Source organism: Vanessa tameamea, chromosome 4, assembly GCF_037043105.1.
Source record: "Vanessa tameamea isolate UH-Manoa-2023 chromosome 4, ilVanTame1 primary haplotype, whole genome shotgun sequence".
NCBI lineage: Eukaryota > Metazoa > Arthropoda > Insecta > Lepidoptera > Nymphalidae > Vanessa > Vanessa tameamea.
This window is the reverse complement of record NC_087312.1, coordinates 2,851,850-2,871,265: the sequence shown is the minus strand read 5'-3', so window position 1 is coordinate 2,871,265 and position 19,416 is coordinate 2,851,850. Positions and strand designations below refer to the sequence as shown.

General features: G+C 31.0%; 2 protein-coding genes and 1 non-coding gene across 3 annotated transcripts in view; 2 read left to right on the top strand and 1 right to left on the bottom strand.

Annotated features, from left to right (window-relative positions):
- Nucleotides 1-241: 241 nt before the first annotated feature.
- L(2)k09022 (lethal (2) k09022) lies at nt 242-7,202 on the bottom strand. Its single transcript, XM_026632984.2, has 5 exons — nt 7,128-7,202; nt 5,858-7,049; nt 1,094-5,608; nt 602-1,021; nt 242-493 (listed from the first exon to the last, which is right to left on the bottom strand). The coding sequence occupies exons 2-5, from the start codon at nt 7,024-7,026 to the stop codon at nt 301-303; spliced, it is 6,297 nt and encodes a 2,098-aa protein (XP_026488769.2). The 5' UTR covers nt 7,027-7,049; nt 7,128-7,202; the 3' UTR covers nt 242-300.
- Nucleotides 7,203-8,627: 1,425 nt separating this feature from the next.
- Nucleotides 8,628-19,416, top strand: part of LOC113395392 (lysosomal thioesterase PPT2 homolog) — a 266,083-nt gene continuing 255,294 nt past the window's right edge. The window contains exons 1-6 of the mRNA XM_026632987.2: nt 8,628-8,995; nt 9,362-9,503; nt 10,336-10,443; nt 10,762-10,933; nt 12,275-12,376; nt 12,735-12,963. Of these exons, the coding sequence (XP_026488772.2) occupies nt 8,855-8,995; nt 9,362-9,503; nt 10,336-10,443; nt 10,762-10,933; nt 12,275-12,376; nt 12,735-12,933 (864 nt within the window). The 5' untranslated portion in view covers nt 8,628-8,854 and the 3' untranslated portion in view covers nt 12,934-12,963. The remainder of the gene's footprint in view (nt 8,996-9,361; nt 9,504-10,335; nt 10,444-10,761; nt 10,934-12,274; nt 12,377-12,734; nt 12,964-19,416) is intronic.
- Nucleotides 11,106-11,177, top strand: Trnaq-cug (transfer RNA glutamine (anticodon CUG)). Its single transcript has one exon. It is a non-coding gene; the product is annotated as a tRNA-Gln (tRNA).

The window sequence follows — 19,416 nt, the reverse complement described above, 5'->3', positions numbered from 1 at the left end:
GGTGTTAGGTACTTCTCTTTTTCTCTGCTCCTAACGATTATGAAAATTGCATGATAATCGGTCAAGTACTAAAAGACGTGAGAGCGTCCTTGTATTCATTATTATTATTTATATTTCTCTATAAGCATCTTTACAGCCATTTGTTAATATTGTTTGTATATTTAAATTTTATAGCTTGGAATTTGATTGATGGGGTTGGGATGGATTATTAATAATAATAAAATACAATAATTGTTTATAAAGATTATATCATTTATTATTATAAAATTGTACTATAGTACATGTTGTATACGCGAACTATTAAAAATATTTTTCAAGCGGTTCCCCGAGGATCTGTTCCAATGTACGAACTGCATTCTTAGTTGCAACTTCTATTCTCTGATCGCCATCTTCGAGCAACTCTGCGAGGAAAGGTACACTTTCCGCTAAGAGTGGGAGCCAGTTGCTACCCAATTGAGATGCCATTGCCACAAGGCATTCTAAGCCTGCGAGTCTGAAAAAAATGTTAACGTATAATTAAGATTCTAAAAAACAGACGAAGGCCGACAAAAAATTAACATTGTTTTTATATTATGTATTTATTCTAACTATAGGTATTTACCTTATCTCCGCGTCGTTATGTCTCGTCTTCAATAAGATCTGATAATTTAATAGCTTCCAAAGCGAATCGTCAGCGGTTGCCACAGCGAACTGGGATATACAGGGGATTAAAAACTCAGTTGCCCTTGTTTTAAGATTTGCTATTCCGCCTACAGTATTCTCCAATTGATCTACAATCGGCTGCATGAGGGTTTCGAATCGGTCCTTATTTAAGAAGGTCTGGCTGTCGTATAAGAACACTATGTGCAGTGTTTTAATGACATATTTGATCAATGAAATACACTTCTCGTCTGTATCAAAGAATAGGTCTTCCGTTTTGCTATTGTTGCACGCGTCCAGAAGTTCCGCAGCATTTTTCACAAAGTGACCAGCGAATAATACAAAGAGTCCTTTTAACTTATCAGCGATAGCACTGCTCAACCTGGAAATAAAAATGTTTTCAACCATGGACAATATATTTATAATTTATTTAATTCATTACCATAAAACATACCTATAAAATGTGATACTTCTATCCTTACGTCCCTCAATATTAGTTCTTATTGCCCAGTCATAGATTTTGAAATAGAACGGCCTAAAGCTCGTTTCGGACAACTTAAGAACGAGACTGACTAGGGCATTCACAACTTCATCCTCTGCCGTGTCGATAACATTAACATCGATGTTTTTATCGGATGCTTCGCCTCTTAATTGTAAAGCAGATAAGAAGAATGACGTCAAATCTTGCTGTAGTGCGGCAAAATCAGCAGTAGTCATGTTGCCGAAACTATCAGCTAGAACAGACATTACTGGACCAACAGCATTAAAGTTTTCCTTTTCCAATATTAATTTATGAGTCTCATTCGCTACCGGTATCAATACTCGCGGTGGAATCGAGCTGGCGATCTTTTTCTTTATATTTATCAATTTAGATGTGATCGGTGTGTGTTTACTACTTTTTTCGTATTCTTGCCACTTGGCAAATAATATTGCGTACTCATACAGAATTTTCTGTAAATACGGACTCAAGAACAACGGAAGACTTTCAACGATCTTCGAAATAGCTGTGACCGTACTCAATAAAACTAGTTCCGGTGTATCAGATTTACGTTGTTTTTTGAGTACTTTAATTAGAGCCGGCATAAATTTTCTCAAGCTTCCTAACGCATGTGCCTTCAAATTTCCACACAGTTCAGCAAGGCAAAGGACAATAGACGCCATCACGTTGCCAGGTATATTTGAATTGCATGTGTAATCGGTTACCGTTTCTAAAACTGGCTTAAATGGCTGTGGATTTTCTGAAGCTAACATTCGAGCCAATAACTTCAACGATAATAGAGCTGTTTGTTGATTCAATTCTAATTCCTGAGCATCATTTTCATTTAGGTCATCATTGTGAATTTCAATAGTTTTTACAATATTTAAGAGTTCTGGAAGCAATGAGAAAAGTAATTTCTTATCGACATCAGCGAACATCTCGGGACTCGTTTGGATTTTTGAATTTAGTAACTCCATCGCCTTCTTTCGGACTGTTTGTAAACTGTGCGGCAACAGACCCCGGACAACGGACAAGAACATAGGCGCAGATAACAAATTATTAGTGTGATCTAACAAATCATAACTGTAGTGCAACATTACACGCCAATATTTTCCCGTTTTCTCATCACCCATTTTTGGTATACTTTGAATAAACGTTAATATTTTAATAATGAACATTTTATAATGATGCTCCATTGTTTTTATGTCAACGGCTTGACTATTATGCTGTATAAATCTCGATGAAGATAAGCAAGTATTCATGAAAGTCACAATTACATATTTATAATGTCTTAATTGGAAAGGCGTGTGCCCATTGATGCTGAAAATATCAGTGGGGTCCACATCGGTATCCATCGCGTTTTCATCTTTTTGTAATGGCAAAGATCTCATATAAATGATTAGCTTCGTAAAATTTTCCAAACAAACTTCAGGCGTGAATTCCAACAAAATACATTGTCCAAAGTCCATTCTGTTGATTGGCGATTCTTGTTCGGCTAAGCTTTTTGGCGTTGTCTTATCCTTTTTCTTGTCATCGCTAAAATGAGCGATATGGGTTTCGAGTAATAAAGCAAGAAATACCCAAAGAAACTGACTAGGTCCTAGTGTTTCTATGAGTTTCTTATAAAGTGGTAATCGTCTGTGTTCAGGTACATGAAGAACCACATCTGCAAAAATACGTAAAACAGGAACGACGCGTTTTTGTAGCTGTTGGAATTCTTTTTCCGTGTAATCCTCGATGTTTTTATCTAATTTCACTAAAATTGGTACAAGGGTTTCTATTATTTTTGTAATGATTTGGAAACTATAGGCATCGTCGTGTCTCAATACTGACGATCCCATAAATGTAAATATTTCCATAGTGTGATGAAGAACTTGTTCGGGTAGCATATACGCAGCGTGGGATAGTAGTATCAAAGCATGATGTTGCGTCTGTGGATTTTGCGTTCCTCTTATGCATTGTACAACGGTCTCAACATCTAAAATATTTTTGATCGATTTAATTTGTTCTTTATCCTTATCATTAACAAATTTCTTGCAGAAATACCATAGTGACGACAAAATTAATTGTTTCGTATATTCGACATGGGATTGTTCTTCAAATCTCAAACATTTATTGAGTATCTGGAATAAAATTGTGACAAATGAATTATCTACAGTCATTTTCTTTTTACTTTGAACATATTCAAGAATGGTAAGTCCAAGTCGCCATTCATCGGTATCGGCTAATTGATGCGAAAGCATTGATACTGTAGCTTTTTTCTTTTTTGGTACGTTAGTTGCGGGATCTACTACATTAAGCATCTTGTCAAGAATAGGCTTAAAATCTTTAAAATCTATGTGTATCTTCTTCATAACTTTTGAAGCTACACTCGAAATACTAGGATTATTGCTGAACGTTCCAGCTAAAGTTATCAAATAGACGAAGTCTTTAGTTTTTTCATCTGGTATTTTTTTAAAAACATCCTCGTTGATTTGTCTCATTATTAAAACACTTGGACATACAAACGACATGTCCTCATTTAAAACACATTCTTTGTACTCTTTCAATCCAATTTCAATTATTTTCCAAACTTGTTCTTTATTAAACGTAGTAACAGTGGATTCGTTTATTTGTGAATACACAGTTCTGATCAAATTTGATTCATAAATGTCGAAAGCGAATTTTTTATTAAATTCGTTTTGTTTTAGACGTTTCTGTACACTATCAAGTGCAGGAATTACGTTACAAAAAGTAGATTCATTATTGATATTGGAAAGGATCTTTACAAGTGATGACTTTATATGTGCTGGTGTATCTCCAATTAGAATTGATGTTAATTTTAATAAACAATTTCTTCTAAATATTTTTGTTTGCATAGATTTTTGGGTCAATATCGTCTTAAGTACTTGGGGCACTTGTTCATGATCGAGTATCAACTCTTGTTCGTGATCGATTAATTCTTTTAATAACTGCACATAAACATTTTTTTTATCTGGTGCATCTCTCAACACATTATTTATTATATTGATAACACACTGACGTATTGGCGCAATCGAATTATTTAAATCAAAGAGTATTGTTAGTATCAGAACGTCGGAGTCATAAATCCAGTCAGTATTGTTTTGGATAGACAGAAAGTTTGTCATTAACTTAAGACTACGAAGCTGAAGTTCTGGCGCGATTACATCTTTCGGATCAGTAGCGTATAATATATGCCCACAAGCGAAATTTGCGACGAATTCAAATTTTTCCTTTGGAGTTTTAAACAATTTTTCTAATAGCTTTTGTGTCAATTTAGCATAATTATCACCATATGTTGGAATTCCACATCCCGTTATAAATATTTCATACAATCGTCTGATGAGAATAGTTTCGGGTGTATTAAGTAAATTACACCATGGTGTAGTAATAACATCAGGATTCAGCTGCTCTGTGATACTGTAGAGGATATATTCCATTACTTCAAACAAAATTTGATCTTTTTTAGAAAGTTTAATAAATTCTACCATTACAACCGCTGAAAAGAGTGAACTCTCTGAACTCGAAACTATTACTCTACTTTGAACAGCATCTAATAAAAGATTTAATATAGCTGTTGTTTCTGAAACCGGTGCATTATTTAATGAACATGACTTCAGAAGTATGAAAAAGCAAAGATCAATAGTACTTTCTTTGTTCAAAAGATTAAAGTCGAGAATGTTATCAAATTGAATACACTTATCAACAAATAGGGCTTTAAAGACACATTGATTAATCACTTCAGGATTATCTTCACATGAATTTTTAAAAGCGGTGAGTTTATTTTTCAGTCCGAACTTTTTACCCCAAGGAGAAGACAGTATTTTGTATGTGAGTTGAGCTGATTGTTCGTCTTTTGGAAATAAATACGGCATAAGAGATAGCACGATTTCATGGTTGACCGGCAATGTATCTATTGAGCAAAATTTGCTAATCATTTTTCTTACTACATTCAACCATTTCTTAGAACATTTAGAAGCAATATAAACAAAAACATTTGTTAAATCATGTTCATCGAGCAAATCCTTGAAATCTTTATTTGGAATTTCTAAAGCTGCTGAAACCACGTCCATACTATCATCCTTTAATCTGCTCACAATGGAATCTTTCACAAAGCCTTTGTTCTCTATCTTCAACGACTGAAATTCTTTTGCAATGTAATTAACGGCCTCAACTCTCATTTCTGGGTTGATATGATTCAGATTTTCAAATAAATATGCACTTCCAACTTTACGTGCAACAGCTGGCTTGAACCCTAACACTTTTGATAGCTGCAGTTTATGTTTAGAAGGCAATTTACTATTAGATCCCATTAATTTCTTAATGACTTTATCAAATGTTTCTGGGTATCTGGTTTCTATGTTTTTCAAGAACTGTGAATACCAAGACAATATCTTGCTTGAAATTTCATCATCTTCATCAATAATTTCAATATCACTTTCATCATCCTTATTATCACTATTAGAGGATTTTAATGCAGTCAATGCACATCTGTAAATTATTAAACAATAATAAATTATTTGAATAGATTTTTATTTTAAACGGTAATATTATATACCATATCTGAATCGTTTAAATACATATTGGAAAAAATAAGTATAAGTTTAATGAAGTTAATAAATAAATAAAATTAAAATGAATTTAATAATATAATACATATATAGTAGTTGATATTAAAGTGACCTAAATTTTTTTTTTTTTAACTGTTCTATTTAGGCAAAAACTCTTTTGTAAACTTACATAACAATCTTCTCAGGCTGCTGATTCTTGAAGTCCACGACATCAATAAATATTTCGGGCAGTTGGCTAAACCTTCGAAAATCTTCAATATTATTTTGAAGAAGAGGCAATATACTGTGCAGAAATACCAAGCTAAAGGTCTGAATATTAATTTTCAACTCGACCAACTTCATTAAATGCTTACACATTTCATTCATAACATTAACTGATATATTACATAGCACACCTTCCGGTATCTTTGTTAAATGTTTTTGATTTGTATAAATTAAATTGATAAGTAACACAACATCATATGACAAGTCAAATTCAGAGGTCATTAATCGAAAAATAACTTCATTTATAGTGTTCTTTTTAAATGTAGCCTTGGTAGATAGATATCCAATTATAACATATGCAGCAGATCTGAAGTCCTTAACGGAAGATTCTAGACCCATTAACAATGTCGGTAATAAAGCATTTATTATAGATTCGGTAACATGTTTGCTGGTATTTATAATGCCAATAGCAGTTGAACAGAAAAATGCATATACTGTGTTCAATTGATTCGCTCTTTCACCAAATTCTGTTACATATTTGGAGACACTTTTAGTTATGAATTGTAATGTGGCTGTGTTGGAGACACACTGATTGTATAAAATTTGTCTCGTCAATGGTACACTGCGTTTTTGTATCGACTCCAACCAATTCCATCTATTTGAAGTAGAGTTCAATTTAAATAGTTGTATGAATCGGATGAATATCTTTGTCTCATGATACGGTAGGATCAACATCATTATTGCATCTTGATTGTATTCATGTATGTGGTATCTATTGACAAGCCATTCCAATGCTTTGTGAGAGGATTGAAGGAGCAGGTATGGAGATAGTTGTATGAGGAACTTTTCAATTGTTTCATTTAAATTCTGATTAACCTCTTTACTCTGTACAGCTCTTTCAAAATCTACAGAGGTTATACTAAACAAGGAGTCTTCGAATACACGAAAGCCTTCGTACAATGCAATTAGTTCTTTAAGACCACTTAATCCAATTTCATAAAAGGTGTTACGGTCCTTCAATGCTGCTTCCTTTGGGTCAAAAAGTAGAGACGACTTTTTGTTATCATCTTTGTAAATAGATGATTGTGGAACGGAAAGCTTTTGAAGCTGTTCCGCTAGTGACGTAGAAGCCATGTTCACTCGAATTTATATGTAATCTTAAAATAAAAAGTATTTTTTTATAAAAACATTAAGTAACTTAAAATGTATACAAAAAAGAAGAAAATTATTATTACCTTTTAAGAGTTAAAAACACATAACTATGCGAACATAATTTTTTTTAATTTAAGAATGTTAATTATATAAAACAAACTACGTTATAGTTTAACTGACAAATTCACTCCAATTTTTTTGTTTATGTTAAAGACACTATTTTCTAGCTTGCTAACAAATAATTATCAACATAAATATTCAAGACTTTTATTTAAAAATAATTAAAAAGCGGATATGGAACATGGAACTTCTAGTACCCATGTGACAAGCACGTGTGAATGACAATTAACAAGTGACATTGACAGTTGCATCAAAATAATCGGTTCAATTTATGAATTTGAGAACTGTTGATATTATAGTGATTTTATGCTTCCGCGGTATAATTGTCACAACTATAAGCCATTAATCTTAGAATTGAATCGAAATCAAGGATGTATGTAATATTTTACATATATCCTTCTTCCATCTACTTATCTAAAATTGCATAAATTTGGAATATATAATAAAGTTGATCACACTGCATTAATTTAAAAAAATTAAGTCACTTGGCCGCTATTTTAAAGGAATAATTGAAGATACAAGCCTTATATAACTCCGTTTTATTCGTAACAGAAGTTGAAGAAATCTAACTAAAATGAGAATAATATAATATATGTAGTATTGTAATCAATACACGATCAAAAAAGTGATTTTCAGAAACTTCATACATTTTTTAAACAAATGAAAAAAGCCGCTGTTCCCGATGTCATTATGGAGATATTTGTTAACTTTTAATGTTTCAGTAGAGTTCTGTGAACTGCTGTTGAACGCAGTATATCCACCATATTGAACACGTAAATCCAGCAACGCATCTTTTGACAATATATATATGTGTAATAACGACATAATATGCGTAATCGCTGATGATAGATGCAGTCATATTTTCATTGAAGTATTAATCGGGACAGAAATAAAATTGTTTGATTGGCTCAACTTGTACTCGGCCACAAATATCAAATTGCGTATTAATTTTATTAATAATCGTAATTATCAAACAAATTGACATATTTTTTTCGTTACAAATTAAAAAATGCAAACAGAAAACATTTGACATGAAAATTAACTTTAAACATAAATAGATGTAAATCCTAAATCCTCCATAAATCCTTAAATTAATTAGATTATTGTTTTAAAATTATTATTATTGGCTGTATTAGAAGTACAACAACAACTAGTATACAAAATCATTTAGTTTATATTATATTGCAGTTGTCACGAGATTGGCCTAATTTATTTGATACATAACGTGTCAGTAATAAAACAAGAACTTAACTTAACTTCTTCTTTAAAAAGATTGAAAAAAAATGGGGTTATTGTCAACGATATAGTAATTAAAAGTATTTATCACTATTTATTTTCACGAAGATTATATTAAGGTTATAGTAATTATGATTGTTAAGGGCTGGCAACTTAAATATTCAATCAAGTTTTTTTATCTAAAAGTAAAATGCCACTGACACATGACACTCTGATAGACTGACAGACGACAGTAGTCATGTAAATCGTATCAAGTAGATCCTGTGTCCCGTAAAATTTTATTAAAAATTATTGCGTTGATTGTTTATTTACATTATATTAAACTCCAAACATTTTATGAGTCTATTTTGTTTATTTAACTTATAAATGCTATTACTAAATAAAAAAAAAATCGTATTGACTTTTTACAAAGTTTAAATAACATTTCTTTGTTCTCGTATCGGAAGCTGATACAATGTCTTCAATGGCAAATATTTCAATTTTCGTGCTAACTTTATTATTTCACCAAAGCTTTACTTACAAACCCGTGGTTTTAATTCACGGGATCATGACTGGAAGTGGTAGTATGGAAATGATAAAACGCAGAATTGAGGAGGTATGTTTTTAAGCAGAGCATATTCCATTTCTTTTTTTTGTGGCATTGGTTGGCGGACGACAACACGGGCCACCTGATGGTAAGTGGTCACCACCAAAGGTGCTGTAAGAAATACTAACAATTCCTTACATCACCTATGCGCCACTAACCTTGGGAACTAAGATGTTTGTCCCTTGTGCCTGTGTATTTCATCACAACTCAGCTCAACTTGCACAAAATTATATTATTAACTATATTTATTTCATTATATAACTATATAATAATAAAATATCAAACAAATTTTATTCTGTAATCTTTTCATTTAAAAAATAATAATATACATACTTCAGATTCAGAAAATAATATAAAAATACTGTTAAATTTCAGAAACATCCCGGTACAACAGTTTATAATGTCAATAGATTTGAGAGCTGGTCCAGCTTGGAAACAATGTGGCATCAAGTTTTGGAGATTGGCTTGGATGTTGCTAATATCTCAAGTAAACACCCGGAGGGAATCAATCTTATTGGTTAGTTGGTTCAAAAGAACATATTTTCTTTCCAACTTTTATATCCATAAAAAAAAATCATAATGTAGTAGATAGTTAATAGTAATAGTTCTATAAGAATAGAACTATTTACATTATGACCTATAAATGATCAAATTAAAATATGAGATATCTATGAGATAGACATAAAGCATACATATTTATTAGATTTTTAATTCATAAGCATAATCAAAATAAAAAAAAATAAAAAAATATTTACATTAACAATTTTTTTTTCACTTGAAAAACCTTTTATGCATACCACCTGTAAGCAAAGGTATGTGGTACCACTGGCCAAATACTAACCACTAAAAACAAGCTGGAACCTATGACAACTAATTGATAGCCACTCTGTCTTTGCCGGCCTCTGTTTTTGTGGCAATTACAAAACAAGAACAGTGGCAGCACTGAGAAAAATCTTACAATAATTACATTACCAGATCTTAATTTTTTTTTTTACTGCATGTCAACATATCTACTCTGTGGCCAAAGCATGAAACACTTCATTTAATTTCTGAATTATTAATTTTTTTATAAGAAGCATAATGTAAATATTAGTATCTTATATGTTATTTTCGAATATTTTTTTTTGATATAGGTTGTCATATCACAATAGGATTAAATATTACTTCTATTGAATGACATGATTTTGCAAAATGCTTAAATATCTAAATATAGAATATTGTAGCACTAAAACTCATATGCTTACCAAGACTAGATTTAAACGAAAACAAAGAAATTGTATGTACTTTTATGTATGTATGTAATTGTATTGTATTTGAAATATTTATAAGATTACTTATCTTAATTACAGGTTATTCTCAGGGCGGTCTACTAGCACGGGGCATTGTTGAAACATTCTCTAATGTGTCTGTTAGCACTTTTATATCCTTGAGCTCACCGCAAGCTGGTCAATATGGAGGTATTATTATTTTTATTCTCATATAACGTCATTCATAATCTCTGCATCGTGAAAAACTAAGTTGCTTTCCACCCTCTGTATGCTTAGATCTTTTGAAGTATGGATTTAAAATTTTAAATGCAATTTTCTTCGATTAACAGAGTAATTAAGGAGGAAGATTTATATGTATAATTCATGCATATTTTGTTAGAGAAAAGCTGAGGATTTTAACTTCCATTCTTAACTGCATTAAAAAAGAAAAAAAATGTATTTTTTTTTCATATAAAGAACTATATAGAACATATAAAGAATTAACAATATAAACATTTTATTTTTCAGCTGGATTCCTCCATGTCGTATTCCCTGGACTAGTTAAAGAATCAGCATATGAGTTATTTTATTCTAGGGTTGGGCAGCACACGTCTGTCGGCAACTATTGGAGAGACCCATACCATCAAACATTATATGAGTCGTACAGTGTATATCTGCCTTATATAAATAATCATATCATGTAAGTATATATTTAATACTATTTTGTGAATATTTAAAATATTGTCTTTTGAAGGGAGTAAAAATGTGATAAATTATATTTTTTTTAATTTAATAGTAATTTAAAATTGTAGCTATTAATTAAAACTTTCAAGAGTTAAATTAGTACAAGAATTTCGATACGGTAGTCATCCGGTTCCATGGTGTAATGGTTAGCACTCTGGACTCTGAATCCAGCGATCCGAGTTCAAATCTCGGTGGAACCTGGCTTTTTTTGTTTTATTTTCTTTTGCATTTGTACCAATTATTTTTTTATGAAATTATTTTATAATATATATTTCTTATTATAATACATATATATTTTTTAAATTATATGACGCATATGTAATCATGTGTTTTAACGTATTCTTTTACGATTATAAATTAATCTTGAACTTAAGGTCAGAGATAACTGATTTCATTGAACTAATTTACGTCAGAAAAGTCGATAAATATAATTATTAATTATATTGTTTACGAATATAAATATATATTTAACATGAATATTCTTAATCTCAACAAACATAACTGAAAAAAACATCGACCCATAAAAGTTTTATATTAAGATTAGTAGCCTTTTTCATTGACAGTTATGATTACAGTCATTTAAAAATTAACAATTTTATTTTTAAGATAAAATCTATTACACTTAATTTCACCTAGCAAGTTAAAGCAACGATAAGTATATTAAAAAAAAAATACATAGTTCGCTTATATAGCTAACTATGTAATTCCTTATTTCATTTCTAAATTTGAAAATAATAATAGGTACTAAGTTTCTAGTAGATTCTCTTTGGTTGAATCTTAATTTTGTAATGGTGGTACCTTTACATTCAGTTTAATTTTATATCTATGGTGAATAAAAAGTTAGTTAATGAATTTTGTGAATAAAACGGATTCGAATATATGACAACAGTAACAACTGTTTACTATTACTTATACAGTAAAATATTGCCTATCGTTTTATATATATATAATTGCTATAAGCTCCAATAACCATTGAATCGCAACAAGTTAAATAATATACTTTAATTCTGTGTATATATTTTGATAAATTAGTATTTGTTGTGCATTATTGAAAACAATGTTAGTAAGTTTCTCTAATATACCATAAAAAATTGTATACGAAATAAACAATGATGCCTCGTTACAATAGAAGATAAAATGATGTGTACATTATTATGTGTGTAACGACTTCTAATGCTAACTAACTAGCTAGATAGAAAACTAGCTAACTAGATACAAATATAATTATATATATTTATTTAAAATACAAATTGAAGAGCCCAGTCTCGTTTTTAATAAAGTTAAATTTATCTTACAGGTCTGCAAAATCAGAAGATTTCAAAAATAATTTGCTCCGATTAAAAAGACTTGTTCTCATTGGAGGACCAGACGACCAAGTGATCACGCCCTGGCAGAGCAGGTATATATAAATAAAATAAAATAAAGAAACCAGAACTGTCATGTCAACAATCATGACTTAAAATTAATAACAGATTTTTTAAGTATCTGCTATATTTACTTGGTGGTAGTGAGTAGTTTTGTGCAAGCTCATCTGGTTAGGTAACACTCACTCATCGGGTATTGAGATGAGTGACATAGCATCTTAGTTTCCAAGGTTGGTGACACTGGTGATTTATATATGTATGTTAACTTGAAAAAATTGATATATTTGTTTTATTATATATTAACAAAAAGTTATAGTCAAGTTATTTTTAATTATTTAATTGTGATAATATTTTTGAAACATTTATAAAAGAATATATTTTTTTTATTTTCAGTCAATTCGGTTACTACGATGCAAATGAAACGGTCGTAGAGATGCGCAATCAGGAAATATACTTATCAGATAAGATTGGACTCAGGACTCTGGACAAGAGCAAGCGGTTGCACATCGTGACCGTCCCCGGGGTAAACCACTTCAGTTGGCATATGAATGTGAGCATTGTAGACGATTACCTGCTACCGTATTTAGATTAAAGATATCCGAAATTCGAAGCCATTCAAGAGGTCAGTTAAATTTAAAAAAAAACTATTTTTTTTATATAATTTGATTTTGAAATTGTTTTGTTTTAAATTTACAAAACGTATACTATATATTTTTAAGCTGTAGGGTTGTCAATTTTGTATTAAAATTTAGAAGAAAATTTACTAAAAATTAATTTCACTTAGTAATAATTACCAAATCATAAAGAAGGGAATATTTTTATATATTTCATGATTTTTATATTTCGGTACATTTTCGTTTACATTCGTGTATTAATTGTATAATTAATACATTATTACATTCCTTATTTACGGCGTATTTAAGTAGTTAGTCAATTTTATTGTAATACCAAAAACTTTAAAATTTTGCCACGAAATGGTAGAATTACATATTTCTGCAAACGTTGACAACCCTAATAGAGCAACTCGATTACCGATATCCGAAATAAAACGTTTATAAGTTTTATTTCTGATTAGTATGTGCCAAAACAATTCCTATTAGTTTTATTTAGTATATTGTGCAACGTTATTATTCTCAATATAAATCTCACGTAATATCAAATTCTTGTGATAATATGTTCATAAACGCTCAGTATACCTCGTTAGTGATCGTTTTATAATAATATAATTATTGAAATTGGGTATTTGAATAAAAAATAATAAATAAGGTTTCGTATGAGTTTCTTTATTCAACGTAACTATTAAATACCTGAATATATTTGAATGTATGAACTTATGAAGTACCATAACCCTCACTTCATCCCGAGTTACAATGATTATTAATTAATTCGCTTAATTTTTCAGGGCTGTCATGATTTTATTTTATTGGTAATAGTTTTTTTTTTTAATTTTTTCGACAATGACTGTATATATAATATAAGAAATGCAATCTTGTCCAGTGGTGTTATATGTATAATGTATAATGTCATTGTGAAATTTCATATTGTATTACTAAAAGAAGTTATTGTGAACATAAAAAAAAAATTGTCATAATATTATTCAATTTCATTCAAATACCCAATTATATTAAATTAAATTTTAAGAAATAGTTTTAATTCATCAGTCAATAAATTATGTACAAATTAAAAATAATGTTATATTTAATTATTGAAATCAAAAAAAAATCTCATCTTTGTTTATGTAATAATATTAAATGTAATTCGTAACGAGGCTTTTTTATAGGTACATATATTGAATATAATTTTGGCCATCATTGTCTAGTATTTACTAATTATATTAAAGTTAGTTAAATAAATAAATATGTGATATCTAAACAAGAATGTTTATACATAAGCTCATTATTTTATGCGTAATATTTGAGCATGGGCAATGTTAATGACAAAAACGGGTACAGTCGGAGTCTTTAATATGTTTAGGGTTATTTGTGAAAAATAATAATTATGTATTGACTAATATTATACACGCAAAAGTAAATTGTAATTAAATTTGATAAGTAGCTAGCTCGGGATATGGACCTCTAATTTATTTGTCTACGATCTGCCCGTCCTGACGTCATCGGGGTTAAATAATTATTTTATTTTGTTCCCGATCTTAGCGGCACCTATCCGATCTACTCGAAACTATCCACAGACATATTCTAAGAAAAAAGTTAAAAGGAAAGGAGTTTAGCAAAATATTCATTTGAAACGTATACACACGTACGTCGTACGTACAAATAACCAAGATTTACGGGAAAATATTTAATAGTTTATTATAGATGACGCTGTTATCCATTAACATTAATGACAGAAGATACAGGTTATTATTTAGAAATGACTTGCTGTTTTATCTATCAAATAATATTCCATGACAATTTTTTTACTGATTTTTTAAACCGTTTATTAAACTTTTAATAAATATTATTCTTGTAATTTCCTTTACGTTATCTATGTCCTACATTAAATTAGTCGTCGGTTTGGGATTTTAGAAATACAGGGGGGGGGGGGTTAGTAGGTTTATACAGCTATATTATGATATTCATGACATGCATTTTATTACAAGCCGTAAAGAACGGTGAATATATATTTCAAATAAAGTGTGAATTAAAATATGTAACCAAAATAAATAGATGACTATTAGTTTGAATTTTTACACCATGTATAATTTAGGTAATTTATAGTAAATCTAAGTAGGTAAAATTTGTAATAAACTTTTATACCACAGGTATTGTATTTTTTTTTAATAATGTGTCTGTACTTTATTCCCTTGAATCCTCTTTTGTTGATATATGAAGTGTAAAATTTGTCATATCAACTTGGTGATAAGCAACATTAACATTATATGCTCTTGGAAAATGAGTTGGTACCCTGATGGTCAACTATAGCATGGCGTGATTGGTCAAATCAAATAGCGCGTACTTCCCCCAATTCCTGTTAAATCCTCCCACAGATTGCAGGAAAGTCGGAAGAAAGTTGTACAGATAAAAAATACGGCATAATTGATATTTCCCACTTGTCATACTTACCCGTCTGGGTAGGTACCTACTCATCAGATATTCTACCGCTAAATAGCAATACTTAGTATTGTGTTGTTCCAGTTCAAAGGGTGATTTAACCAGTGTGACTACAGGCACAAGGGATCACATCATTGAATTTAGTTCCAAGCGCCAATGCGCCACCAACCATGGGAACTAAACTCTCGAAGCCCGTGATTAGACCGGCTTTTAAAATATCGTTAAGGAACGTTCGTGTGTTTATAAAACTAATGACTACTTAGATGTCACACAAGTGTCAAATAGAAATATTTAAATAAAGAAAAGTTCAACTTTTCTTTTTTTTCTTCTTTCTCCTCACGTCTGAAGTGTTTCATCCGGAGATTTAGATTTTTTTTTAATATTAAATAAAGATTTGTCATTGATTTATACTTTGTATATTATATTTATACATGTATATAGCGTTAGTGAAGTTCTCATATATTTACTAGTTATTTATCATTTAAAGCTTTTACGTCAAACTTCTATGATCTTCACGATAAGATACGATGCTTGGCAATTACATTTCACTGATAATATAAGTACAATACGTATTAAGTATAATATAGACTAGTAAAGTGCAGCGAGAATTATTATGTTATTGAAATTTGTATTGTTGTATTAATTAGGTTAATTTATATTGTTCTACGATTATGATAGGGCATTGTGTTTGCCCGTCTCATCATATGTTCTACCGCAAATCAGTGGTAATACTTAGTGTATTGTCGTGTTCTGGTTTAAATGGTCAATGGTTTAAATTCCCAAGGTTGGTGGCGCATTACCTTATGTAAGTAATTGTTAAAATGTATATGGGAATTTGTGACCACTGACCATTAGGTGGCCCATTTGCATAACCACTTACATACCCTATAAAAATATAAGATACTTGGGTTGGCCTAAAAAGGTCGTGAGGGTCCCGGATGTTTCTTAAATAAATAATTAAGAGCACATAATGGTTAGAAACCAATTACACATACATTGAAAAAAACGTATTTTCTTAAAAAAAAAAACTATATATGTCGAGGAACGAGCAACGCCATTTGCTAATACGATCAAGAATTATGCCTCGGTGTTGCTAGTTAATAAATTCTCGATATCGAAATGTCAAGTGGACAATTGGATGGAAAATCGATTTTGCGAAACGGCAACACTGCATTTTTGATGGAGCTGTCATTAATTCATTTGTTATTACCGATTTTATTCCGTAAAATAAGATATTGAGAAGTTCGTTAACGGGTTTATTTGAGCACCGAGTAATGGAGGAAGAGTGATCTGAGCCCGAACGTGCGGAGGATGCGACATATATATTATTCCGAACCTGAGTTTGTTACGCTTTCTCGTCTCAACTTCTCAGCCGATCAGCATGAAATCTGACTCGTTGTCAGGGGTACAGATATGGCATCTAACACTTGCACTGGCAACAAAATTCTGCCAATTTGTTATGATCATTGATACTTGATGACGCTAGGTAGGACAACCTCGTTATTGTATTTGTAATATATATCCATCATTCATGTACCGCATCACTAATATAACAGCGTTTGAATAACCTTTAGTTTAATGATAATTACTAAAGATATCCATTATTCATAAAACGTATACCATCTGGTATAACTTTTAGGTATAATATTTTAATGTTATTGCAATAGAACCAGCGCTTGGCATTTTCATCCGCTTTAAATTTAGACTATTATCGTGGCTTCCTCGTTGGTCTATAGTATATAAAACCACAGATCCCGGGTTCTGCGTTCAAACCTCAGATGCGGCCGATAAAAATATTAGGTATTTCTATCGAAAAAAAAAATCAGTAATGTCTAGGAGACTGGATTTTGAAGCGAGTACACTCTCGTGTCTCGGAAAGAACGTAGAACTCTTTCCGGAATTGTCGCATTTGCCGTCCCATCAGATAATGAGAGTGAGGGAACTGTGTCCCTGTGTTTGTGCACACACTTGTATACTACAATATGTCCTGCGTAGTTGGCTGGTCTCCCTTGAGTTGTCCGCCGTGACTCAAATCGGTCAGGAGGACATCATCATCATCATTACTACAACCGTAAATTTCTCGATCTTGTTTACTCTTATTAATAAGCAATTAACATAAAAGCAATATTGATGCAAAAATATTTGCAATTTATAACGATGACTCACAGCGTTGCCGTTTAAATTACATTCCTAAAAATATTTATCGTAAACTATAAACTGTAAATTGCGTAATATTTAAATAACATATTACGTCGTATTGAATGGTTTTATTTTGACAGTCGTTGCATAAATGACGAGTGATTCATAATATTACCGAAATATTTGTAAAGTTGACGTAAATCAGATAAAAAAGTGAATCAAACGGAATTTCTCAAAAAAACATAACTCAGTCGAAGACAGGTTTTCTTAGAAAAACAGATAAGGGTGATCTTGATAAAGAGGCCCGTCACGACAATTCGACAAAGTCTTCACTTATTTTCGTCACTGATAACCAGTACAATACCTTTATCTAACCTTTCAATATCAAATGAAACTCAAATAACCTTATATGGTAATGAAATTGTAATGTTTGCTTTCCATACAAAATCCTGAAACATTGATCGAACATTAAACATGATGTTTTGCCGTAATAAAGATTCATAAGCTCAGTAAAAGGGCATTACGTCAAAAATACGATGATGACGAGGTATATCGAAGCTATGTCTCAAGGAGGTGTTCTTTAAACAGGGCTGATCAAATACTAACCTATAATTTCAAAAATATGTAACTGCCTACTTGATTTAGTTATATTTTGGTTTCCGAACCAAAGGTGGATTTAATTATAGGTAATAAGTTAGTGTATTCGTTTATTGAAGAAATATTTTGACGTTGGAAGGACCTGAATTCAAATGTAATCACAGAAAGAATTTGTAAGTTTTACCGAAAAAAAAACTCAGTTGTTTTCGGATGTTTGGTAATTAGCGGTATTTACGCGACACCTCGGAATGCGGTTAGATCTGGTAGGCCTGCTTTAGAACTCTTTCTCTTGTTTGTCTCTCGTCCTATAGGACTATGAGCGTTAGGTAATCGAGGAAACCTATACCTAAACACAGGTTTAGGTATATAATCCTCTCAAACACAGGTTTGAGAGGATTGGCAATATAGGAAATGGCACTTACAAACCGTAAAGTCAAGTTTTTAGTCTCGTATATCTCTTAATACTTTATATACTCGTATGTATCAATCACTTCTAAAGGGTATTCCCTCTCATACGCAATCTTATAAATGACTATCAAATATCAATTGAATCAGAGACCATGTGATCCTATAGACAGTTGTTGCTTTTTAATTAAACATATTCCAAACACAACCAATCTGTCATAGATATATCTCTCTTTTACGGTACATAACATCTACTTAAAGAGATGTATATGATTAATTACTTCCGAGTATTGAAATAAATATAGTACAGTGACAGTATTTCTTTGTAAAATGGTTTTCCTCTGATTTTTTGCTAGTCTGGTGTAAGTTGATAAACTCGTCAGGCATGCACTCGGACATGAGTCATGACTTTTTTCTTTAATAGTGCGTGTCGGTCATCGAATTGGAGACGGTCAAAGATTAAATAAATTGTAATACTTTTTACTAATATGTTTATTTTGAACACAGGTATAGTGTACTGGAGTATGCTCGTGTTTGTAAAGGCGCAGGATGAACTTCATCAAAAGTCAACGCCAATGTTTGTCCATATGTATGGGCAATTAATAAAACTGACAAACTAAACCTTTCCACAACAATATTCCAGTAACTGTTATTTACAAACATTTTAAATAAATTTTCTAATAATTCAATAATTCAGCGAATTGCCGATGTCGAGTTGGTAAAATTCTGGTGGCTGGTGATTTCTTCTTTTGTCTTATGCCAGGCATCATCACAATTTACAATTTGGGATAGTGTTCAAGGTATCAAATATTTCCTGTCTGTATAATTGTATAACTGTCTGTATACTTCGTATCTGTAATTATACTGGATTACAGACTCTTTAA